Source organism: Hyla sarda, chromosome 6, assembly GCF_029499605.1.
Source record: "Hyla sarda isolate aHylSar1 chromosome 6, aHylSar1.hap1, whole genome shotgun sequence".
NCBI classification, from domain to species: Eukaryota; Metazoa; Chordata; class Amphibia; order Anura; family Hylidae; genus Hyla; species Hyla sarda.
The window spans coordinates 305,615,453-305,627,060 of record NC_079194.1 but is presented as its reverse complement, the minus strand read 5'-3'; the positions used below and the strand labels follow the sequence as shown (position 1 = coordinate 305,627,060).

General features: G+C 46.6%; 1 protein-coding gene across 1 annotated transcript in view; it reads right to left on the bottom strand.

Moving 5' to 3' along the window:
- Window positions 1–6,250: 6,250 nt before the first annotated feature.
- Window positions 6,251–11,608, bottom strand: part of TMEM41B (transmembrane protein 41B) — a 190,174-nt gene continuing 184,816 nt past the window's right edge. The window contains exons 6-8 of the mRNA XM_056528007.1: window positions 11,191–11,295; window positions 10,431–10,569; window positions 6,251–7,842 (exon numbers count right to left, since the gene is read on the bottom strand). Coding sequence (XP_056383982.1) covers window positions 7,673–7,842; window positions 10,431–10,569; window positions 11,191–11,295 — 414 coding nt within the window. The 3' untranslated portion in view covers window positions 6,251–7,672. The remainder of the gene's footprint in view (window positions 7,843–10,430; window positions 10,570–11,190; window positions 11,296–11,608) is intronic.

Sequence of the window (11,608 nt, the reverse complement as noted above, 5' to 3'; positions counted from 1 at the left end):
CTGCTGCTCGTTGCCCTCCCATACAGACTGCTGCTCGTTGCCCTCCCATACAGACTGCTGCTCGTTGCCCTCCCATACAGACTGCTGCTCGTTGCCCTCCCATACAGACTGCTGCTCGTTGCCCTCCCATACAGACTGCTGCTCGTTGCCCTCCCATACAGACTGCTGCTCGTTGCCCTCCCATACAGACTGCTGCTCGTTGCCCTCCCATACAGACTGCTGCTCGTTGCCCTCCCATACAGACTGCTGCTCGTTAGCCCTCCCATACAGACTGCTGCTCGTTACCCCTCCCATACACACTGCTGCTCGTTACCCCTCTCATACACACTGCTGCTCGTTACCCCTCTCATACACACTGCTGCTCTTTACCCCTCTCATACACACTGCTGCTCGTTACCCCTCTCATACACACTGCTGCTCTTTACCCCTCTCATACACACTGCTGCTCGTTGCCCTCTCATACACACTGCTGCTCGTTACCCCTCCCATACACACTGCTGCTCGTTACCCCTCTCATACACACTGCTGCTCGTTACCCCTCTCATACACACTGCTGCTCGTTACCCCTCTTAGACTGCTGCTAATAATCCCCCACACAGACTGCTGTTCAGGCCTCCTATAAAGACTGGCAATCCCTTTCCATTCCCGCACAGACTGCTGCTCAGGCACATCTATTGATCCTTCCACCTTCCTGCACACAGACTGCTGCTCAGGCCCATCTGTCAATCCCCCTTCACTCCCGCACAGACTGCTGCTCAGGCCCATCTGTTCATCCTCCCCCCTTCCCTCCCAAACAGACTGCTGCTCAGGCCCATCTGTCAATCCCCCTTCCCTCCTGCTGCTCAGGCCCATCTGTTCCTCCCCCCCTTTCCCCCTGCACAGACTGCTGCTCAGGCCCATCTGTTCATTCCCCCCCCTTCCCTCCCGCATAGACTGCTGCTCATACACATCTGTCAATCCCCCTTCCCTCCCGAAGACTGCTGCTCAGGTCCATCTGTTGATTTCCCCCCTTCCCTCCCGCACAGACTGCTGCTCAGGCCCATCTGTTGATTCCCCCCCCCCTTCCCTCCCGCACAGACTGCTGCTCAGGCTCATCTGTTCATCCCCCCCCCCCTTCCCTCACGCGCTGCTGCTCAGGCCAATCTGTCAATCCCCCTTCCCTCCTGCTGCTCAGGCCCATCTGTTCCTCCCCCCCTTCCCTCCTGCTGCTCAGGCCCATCTGTTAAATTCCTCCCTTCCCTCCCGCACAGACTGCTGCTCAGGCCCATTTGTTCATCCACCCCTCAGGCTCATCTGTTCATCCCCCCTTCCCTCACGCACAGACTGCTGCTCAGGCCCATCTGTTCATCCACCCCTTCCCTCCCACACAGACTGCTGCTCAGGTCCATCTGTTGATTTTCCCCCCTTTCCTCCTGCACAGACTGCTGCTCAGGCCCATCTGTAGGTTCCCCCCCCCTTCCCTCCCGCACAGACTGCTGCTCAGGCCCATCTGTTCATCCACCCCTTCCCTCCCGCACAGACTGCTGCTCAGGCCCATCTGTTGATCCCTTCCCTCCCGCACAGACTGCTGCTCAGGCCCATCTGTTCATCCACCCCTTCCCTCCCGCATAGACTGCTGCTCAGGCCCATCTATTGATTTGTTGATTTCCCCCCCCCACCCTTCCCTCCCGCACAGACTGCTGCTCAGGCCCATCTGTTGATCCCCCCCTTCCCTCCCGCACAGACTGCTGCTCAGGCCCATCTGTTGAGCCCCCCCTTCCCTCCCCCACAGACTGCTGCTGTTCTCAATCTTTCTAATAGACTTTTTTGGGTCTATTCACACGTACAGTATTCTGTGCAAATTTGATGCGCAGGATTTCAAGCTGTGTTCACTTTACATTGAAATCTGCAGCAGAAAATCCTGCGCATCAAATCTGCCCAGAATCCTGTACGTGTGAATAGACCCTTAGGGAGAACTTATGGTTTGCACTCTTTCCCCTTCTACATCCAAGTGATCACATTGTTGTGCCATGTACAATGAAATTGGCGTAATGTTTCCAATCTTATGTTGCCTTGTAGTGTCCGGGTCACATGTTTAGTGGAGATCATGCACTAACGGGTTTAAACTATTCTCTCGAGCGGAGAAGAAGTTAAACCCCGAGGGTCCCAGTTGCTACAGGCAGCCAGGACCCACAGCTAATGCCGGCATGAAAGTTGTTCGCGGCGTCTAAAGTGATAGTAAAACTGTCCCGGCAGCTGAACGGAGCTGATCAGGACTATCACGACAGGATCGCAATGTCCTGGTCAGCAAGTAAAAAGTGCTAAAAAAAAAAAAAAAAAACACATGTGAATAAGCCCCCCTTCCCCTAATAAGTTTGAATCGCTCCCCTTTCCTATTTTTAAAATAAAATGTAATAAAAAAAAATAAATCATGTGTGGTACCGCCACGTGTATAAATGTCCAAACTATTAAAAAATAAACCGATGACGTAAAAAAAAAATACCAATGTCCAAAATTGTGAATTTTTGGTCACTTCATATACCATAATATTTTAAAGTGATCAAAAAGTCCCTTCAAAACAAAAATGGTACCGATAAAAGCTACAGACCACAGCGCAAAACATAATCCCTAATACAGCCCCATACGCGGAAAAATAAGTTATAGGGGGTCAGAAGATGACAATTTTTAATATTGGTGCGTATTAATTTTGGTGCATGTAGCTATAATTTTTATAGTAATAAGATAAAACCTATATAAATTGGGTATCCTTGTAATTGTATGGACCTACAGAATAAATATAAAGGTGTCATATTTACCGAAAAGTCCACTGCGTAGAAACAGAAGACTAAAAATTAGCAAAATGGCGTTATTTTTTTTACCCCACAAATATTTTTTTTTTTGTTTCGCCGCAGATTGTTATAAAATAAGTGATGTCATTACAAAGTACAATTTGTGACGCAAAAAAAAAAGCTTATATGGGTCTGTAGGTGCAAAATTGAACGCATAATGATTTTTAGGAGGTGAGGAAGAAAAAACGAAGATTGTTTTGAGTCCTTAAAAGGGGTATTCCGCTGCTCAGCATTTGGAACAAACTGTTCCGAACGCTGGAGCCAGGAGCTTGTGACATCATAGCCCCGCCCCCTCAATGCAAGCCTATGGGAGGTGGCGTGACAGCCGTCACGCCCCCTCCCATAGACTTACTTTGAGGGGGCGGGACATTCATCATGAAGGGGCTATGACGTCACAAGCTGCCAGCTCCAGTTTTCGGAACACTTTGTTTCTAACATTGAGCAGTGGAGTACCCCTTTAAGGTGAAAATGGGCGGAGTCCTTAAGGGGTTAATTTGCTAATTATAAATAAACCTAAAATTGTCTCCGGCTCAAATTAGTGAGCAAGACCCAAAGGCCTAAAAAAGATGACAAAGTAATATAGATACATGAGCAATGATCAATCCCCTAATGTGTTTCACTATCTCTGCTTGCTGTCTGTGAATGGGCACATCCCTCCTTACATCCAGAAGCCAACACTCCAGCCCTGATCTTTACAGGATAAAACTACAAAACTTTTGTTTCATGGTAGGTAATAACATAATCCTATCCTGAGAGTTTGTTACATTGTATCAGTCTGGAGTCCAGGATGTTTAGCTCACAGAGCATTGTCTAGACTGGATACAATTGTATATACTTTTCAGCTGACAGCAGGACTAGCTATGTACAATGTATCAGTCTGGAGTCCAGGATGTTTAGCTCACAGAGTATTGTCTAGACTGGATACAATTGTATATACTTCTCAGCTGAGAGCAGGACGAGCTATGTACAATGTATCAGTCTGGGGTCCAGGATGTTTAGCTCACAGAGCATTGTCTAGACTGGATACAATTGTATCACTTCTCAGCTGAGAGCAGGACTAGCTATGTACAATGTATCAGTCTGGAGTCCAGGATGTTTAGCTCACAGAGCATTGTCTAGACTGGATACAATTGTATCACTTCTCAGCTGAGAGCAGGACTAGCTATGTACAATGTATCAGTCTGGGGTCCAGGATGTTTAGCTCACAGAGCATTGTCTAGACTGGATACAATTGTATCACTTCTCAGCTGAGAGCAGGACTAGCTATGTACAATGTATCAGTCTGGGGTCCAGGATGTTTAGCTTACAGAGCATTGTCTAGACTGGATACAATTGTATCACTTCTCAGCTGAGAGCAGGACGAGCTATGTACAATGTATCAGTCTGGAGTCCAGGATATTTAGCTCACAGAGCATTGTCTAGACTGGATACAATTGTAACAAAACCTCAGCAGTTGTTTTCCTTATTAGGGTGCGTTCACACGGAGTAATTTAAGAGGAATTTACTCGAGTATTTCCTCTTGAATTCTCCGCTCCAAATTAATGCTCATCGCCTCTGACCATTGACTTTAATGTTATTTCTTCTGGCGTGTTTGCACTGCTAGCAGAATTCCGACGCTGAATTTCGTTCCGCTTGAAGAAAGAACATGTTCATTCTTCAAGCGGAATCCGCTAGCATAAATCAATTGAAGTCAATGGTAAAAAAAAATTCCGCCCGACATCATTTTTGCGGGCAATTTGCGAGGAATTTGCGCGGAAATTGCTGAAAAACCCTTTACTTTTTTCTCCCCCATGTCCGCGCGAAAAAAAAAAATTCAGCGTGAATTACTCTCCATTTACTCCATTTGAACGCACCCTTAGGCCTATAATTTAAAAACTAAACAAATCTTGCAAAATGTTTTACACTTTTACTTAAGGTCGTTAAGCCATTTTGGACCCGTCGGCATCTGACAAAAAAAAAGTTCCAAATTACTGACCGCGAGAAGGGATCATCAAATCGGCGAAGAATAATTACATAACGTCTATCGGGAAGTTGTTGAACTTTTTATGACACAATGATGTGGAGGACAGGATACCGGCCCTTTAAGAAACAGCGTCCTTTAATATCACAGGCGGAAATGAGATCCAGATCAGCGTCTGCCATGATTTCCTGCGCCGTCTGCCGCCGACTCGCTCAGATTCACCTCACGTTTCTTCATTTCCTCTTCGGATACGGAGAAAAAAATAAAATAAAATAAATGAAAATCTTCATTAAACATGGAGGTCAGAGACGGAGGAATTCGTTATCCAGGTCGCCATCTTCCTTGCTCGACAAACTAAAACGACGTCAATTCAACCAATGGAGAACAGGTGTCCGGAAACCACGGCGGCCGCGCCGAGTAGCAACATACGCATACAAATCGCAGAGGGGGGTCATGTGATGCCTCTGGGCCAATCAGGTGTCAGAATTTGTATACAGTATAAATGGGGTGGGGGGTTCTGGCGCAGATCAGCCGATGCAAGGTCTTCAACCAGCGCATCTAAAAGCTATAGCAAAACTACAACTCTCAGCATGGATGTCTGGACTTGCTGGGAGTTGTTGTTCCCCCACTGCTAGAGACCAGTGTCTTAGGCCACCCAGTGCAGGACTATGCAGCGCAATGTTTCCCATCCAGGCTGTCTGCTGTTGCAAAACTACAACTCCCAGCATGCCTGGACAGCCTTCGGCTGTCCAGGCATGCTGGGAGTTGTAGTTTTGCAACAGCTGGAGGCACACTGATTGGCAAACACTGTGTACGATGGCCTCTCAACTCTCTGTTGACTCTGGATGTCAGAGGAGAGAAGGTCGGACAAGGGTCCCTCTGCAGAATACATGTGCTAGTTCATATGGGAATGGGGAGTGCATGCTGGGAGTTGTAGTTTTGTAACAGCTGGAGGCACACTGAATGGGAAAGACTGATGCAGGACAATGACCTATAATAAAGTTAAAGTTGTGGGTTAAAGGACACAGAGGCTTCTGATGAGGCGTTTCAATGTTTATCGCATTTATCAATCATGTACAGAAAAGAAGGGGTTAAAACCAGACAGTATGGGGGAGATCGGGGACTGAACACTGATGAACCGAAAACATCGCCGGACCCCCAGGGGGGGGGGGGCACAGCCTCACATTCACAGCAAAGAGGGGATACAGGTCCGGCAGTGACTAGATTTACAAAACCGCATATGGAGGGGTCTTAAAGTGAACCTGTCCCCAATATTCTGCACGATACGACTTCCACTAGGGGGCAGCACTGCGCTGAGGGGCTGGAGAAAGTCGGGAGGGGTCACTGACCTTTAGCTGAGGATTTGGCGCCATCTTGTTAACCTTATATAGGAAATCATAAGCATCTAGGACTGTTAGGAACCGGTAGTGTCCTATGGCAGCGAACTCCAACTTGTGGCAGGACTACAACTCCCAGCATGCCCCTCATCTGCTGGCATTAAACTACAACTCCCAGCATGCCCCTCATCTGCTGGCATTAAACTACAACTCCCAGCATGCCCCTCATCTGCTGCTATTTAACTACAACTCCCAGCATGACCCTCATCTGCTGATATTTAACTACAACTCCCAGCATGCCCCTCATCTGCTGGTATTTAACTACAACTCCCAGCATGCCCCTCATCTGCTGGCATTAAACTACAACTCCCAGTATGCCCCTCATCTGCTGGCATTAAACTACAACTCCCAGCATGACCCTCATCTGCTGATATTTAACTACAACTCCCAGCATGCCCCTCATCTGCTGGTATTTAACTACAACTCCCAGCATGCCCCTCATCTGCTGATATTTAACTACAACTCCCAGCATGCCCCTCATCTGCTGGCATTAAACTACAACTCCCAGCATGCCCCTCATCTACTGGCATTAAACTACAACTTCCAGCATGCCCCTCATCTGCTGCTATTTAACTACAACTCCCAGCATGCCCCTCATCTGCTGGTATTTAACTACAACTCCCAGCATGCCCCTCATCTGCTGATATTTAACTACAACTTCCAGCATGCCCCTCATCTGCTGGTATTTAACTACAACTCCCAGCAGGCCTTGACAGATCTAATTTATGTTGCTAAAACTACAACTCCCAGCATTCCCAGACAGACATCTTTCGAGCTGTTACACAACGACACCTCCCAACATTACCAGACGGGCGAAAGAGGTTCAGGCATGCTGGGAGTTGTAGTTCTGAGACAGATTGGAGAACACTGCCCTATGAGATATTATACTCTGTTCAGTCATAGCATACAAGGAAGTATTTGGCTTAAAGGGGTACTCCACTCCCCAACGATCTGAACAATTAGTTCTGAATGCTAGGTGTAGGCTTCGGGGGTTCCCCCACCCCCCTTGTGATGTCACACCCCGCCCCCTCAATGCAAGTCTATGGGAGGGGGTGTGACATCACAAGGGGGCGGGGCAACCCCATGAAGCCCACACCTAGTGTTCGGAACTAAAATGCTCAGATCGTTGGGGAGTGGAGTACCCCTTTAAGAGCTCAGTTAGAGGCCGGTGTGGAGGAGCGTTGGGGGGTTCCGGTTTAGCGCAGGTCTCCCCTCCCATCGTCCGCTGTAGCATCAGTTATGGGTGAGGGGCCCCGGTGCGGCCCCCGGCTGGTTAAATCATCAAGTATTAACACTTTAGCTGTTGTAAAAATCAGAATATTATTGAAGTTCTAGTCGCCCCCCCCCCCCCCCCTCGCTGAGGCTCAGACATGGGGGGAGACGTAAAAAGTTCTAAATAAAATAAGTCCTCCGATTGGAAAGGTCCAGAAGTCTTTAACTCCATAAAATCCATAACGCATCCGGAGACGCGAGCGGAAAACGTGAAATCACTCGAATTTCTTTTTCAGTTTGTTTTGGAAAATGGCGGGAAGGATGGAGAGGACGGCGAGGACCATGAGGACGAAGACCGAGTTCCAGGACACCGCCTCCCCCGCTGTGGTGAGCTGGTAGAGCGTCGTGCCCGCTTTAATGGCGACAAACGATGGAGGAGCCACCCCTGAAAGAGAAAGAGGCGGAGCTAAGGATTACAGGACGTCAGAACAGCGCAAAACTGCTGAGGTATACGATCAATTACCAGAAGGATCCGGAGCAGAAAATCATCATTAAAGGGGTACTCCGGTGGAAAACTATTTATCCAACCAACTGGTGCCATAAAGGTAAACAAGTCCTTCCAGTACTTATCAGCTGCTGTATGCTCCAGAGGAAGTTGTGTAGTTCTTTCCTGTCTGACCACAGTGCTCTCTGCTGACACCTCTGTCCGTATCTGGAACTGTCCAGAGCAGGAGAGGTTTGCTATGGGGATTTGTTCCTGCTCTGGACAGTTCCTGACATGGACAGAGGTGTCAGCAGAGAGCACTGTGGTCAGACTGGAAAGAACTACACAACTTCCTGTGGAGCATACAGCAGCTGATAAGTACTGGAAGGATAAAGATTTTTTTAATAGAAGTAATTAAAAAAAAAAAAAATTTGTTTTCCACTGGAGGACCCCTTTAGGTTCAGCAAAACAACTCACTGATCCTAACATCCAGAGCTGTACTCACTATTCTGCTGGTGAGATCACTGTGTACATACATTACTTATCCTGTACTGATCCTGAGTTATATCCTGTATTATACTCCAGAGCTGCACTCACTATTCTGCTGGTGAGGTCACTGTATACATACATTACATTACTTATCCTGTACTGATCCTGAGTTATATCCTGTATTATACCCCAGAGCTGTACTCACTATTCTGCTGGTGAGATCACTGTGTACATACATTACATTACTTATCCTGTACTGATCCTGAGTTATATCCTGTATTATACTCCAGAGCTGTACTCACTATTCTGCTGGTGAGGTCACTGTGTACATACATTACATTACTTATCCTGTACTGATCCTGAGTTATATCCTGTATTATACCCCAGAGCTGTACTCACTATTCTGCTGGTGGGGTCACTGTGTACATACATTACATTACTTATCCTGTACTGATCCTGAGTTATATCCTGTATTATACTCCAGAGCTGCACTCACTATTCTGCTGGTGAGGTCACTGTGTACATACATTACATTACTTATCCTGTACTGATCCTGAGTTATATCCTGTATTATACTCCAGAGCTGTACTCACTATTCTGCTGGTGAGGTCACTGTGTACATACATTACATTACTTATCCTGTACTGATCCTGAGTTATATCCTGTATTATACCCCAGAGCTGTACTCACTATTCTGCTGGTGAGGTCACTGTGTACATACATTACATTACTTATCCTGTACTGATCCTGAGTTATATCCTGTATTATACCCCAGAGCTGTACTCACTATTCTGCTGGTGGGGTCACTGTGTACATACATTACATTACTTATCCTGTACTGATCCTGAGTTATATCCTGTATTATACCCCAGAGCTGTACTCACTATTCTGCTGGTGAGGTCACTGTGTACATACATTACATTACTTATCCTGTACTGATCCTGAGTTATATCCTGTATTATACTCCAGAGCTGTACTCACTATTCTGCTGGTGAGGTCACTGTGTACATACATTACATTACTTATCCTGTACTGATCCTGAGTTATATCCTGTATTATACCCCAGAGCTGTACTCACTATTCTGCTGGTGAGGTCACTGTGTACATACATTACATTACTTATCCTGTACTGATCCTGAGTTATATCCTGTATTATACTCCAGAGCTGCGCTCACTATTCTGCTGGTGAGGTCACTGTGTACATACATTACATTACTTATCCTGTACTGATCCTGAGTTATATCCTGTATTATACTCCAGAGCTGTACTCACTATTCTGCTGGTGAGTTCACTGTGTACATACATTACTTATCCTGTACTGATCCTGAGTTATATCCTGTATTATACTCCAGAGCTGTACTCACTATTCTGCTGGTGAGGTCACTGTGTACATACATTACATTACTTATCCTGTACTGATCCTGAGTTATATCCTGTATTATACCCCAGAGCTGTACTCACTATTCTGCTGGTGAGGTCACTGTGTACATACATTACATTACTTATCCTGTACTGATCCTGAGTTATATCCTGTATTATACCCCAGAGCTGTACTCACTATTCTGCTGGTGGGGTCACTGTGTACATACATTACATTACTTATCCTGTACTGATCCTGAGTTATATCCTGTATTATACCCCAGAGCTGTACTCACTATTCTGCTGGTGAGGTCACTGTGTACATACATTACATTACTTATCCTGTACTGATCCTGAGTTATATCCTGTATTATACTCCAGAGCTGTACTCACTATTCTGCTGGTGAGGTCACTGTGTACATACATTACATTACTTATCCTGTACTGATCCTGAGTTATATCCTGTATTATACCCCAGAGCTGTACTCACTATTCTGCTGGTGAGGTCACTGTGTACATACATTACATTACTTATCCTGTACTGATCCTGAGTTATATCCTGTATTATACTCCAGAGCTGCGCTCACTATTCTGCTGGTGAGGTCACTGTGTACATACATTACATTACTTATCCTGTACTGATCCTGAGTTATATCCTGTATTATACTCCAGAGCTGCGCTCACTATTCTGCGGTCCTCACCTATAAACGTTCCCAGGAAGAACACTTTGAGGGGGACGTTGATGACGGGGGACGTGATGTTGATGAACCAGTTTGGCAGGAACGGCGTTATCCGCAGGAAGATGATGTAATTGATCAGATGATCCCGATGTCGCTCGACCTGAAGATGTAAAAACACAAATCAGTGAAAGAAGAAACATCCTGTGGAGCGGCGATCACGTTACAGATCTCTCTGCGGCGGATTACGAGGGACGCGACACTAAGACGATCACATTACACCTTCATCTCTGTACTGGGATTAGTCTGGCGCAGGAGGCGTTCACACTGAGGAATCATCGCGTAAAAATTTGCAGCGGAATTTACGTTTTTTTTTCGTGTGGAATTACGCACAGATTTTCCGCGCAGAATATAGGAGGAAACTGTTTTTTTGTTGCACTACAACCAATCAGAATTTCCCTTTTTATTTATTTTGTGCGGAAACGATTTCAAGCGGAATGGTTTTTTTTACCATTGACTTCTGGACATGTTCTTTGTTCTAGTGTAACGGGATTTCCGCAGAGTGAAATACATTGAAGTCAATGGCAAAGCAGGGGTTAATTATTTCTAAGCGGAGAATTATTCAGTGTGAACGCGGTTTATGGAGCTGCAAGGGGTCTAACACCGGGGGGCGCCATAACCGTAACTAGGAGTACAGTGAGCGGCCAGACATGATGGATGTGAATACTTCTCACAGCTGAGGGGTCGTTACAGTTTTTCGTGAATCCGTTGCGGTTTTATTTACCTGCTGCGACCACTTCACCGCCTTCTCTGTCAGATACTTGTAGACCACCGGCCGCCCCACCAGATAGGACAACAAGTAGCAGAATGAGGCCCCCAGACCGGAACACTGGAAAACAAAGAGGAAAAGTAAGTGCCCCCCCCCCTCATGATCACATGATATGTACTGGGCGGAGCCTCATCATCCCCACTGTAAAGTAAGTGCCCCCCCCTCATGATCACATGATATGTGCTGGGAGGAGCCTCATCATCTCTACTGTAAAGTAAGTGCCCCCCCCCCTCATGATCACATGATATGTGCTGGGAGGAGCCTCATCATCCCTACTGTAAAGTAAGTGCCCCCCCGATCACATGATATGTACTGGGAGGAGCCTCATCATCCCCACTGTAAAGTAAGTGCCCCCCCCCGATCACATGATATA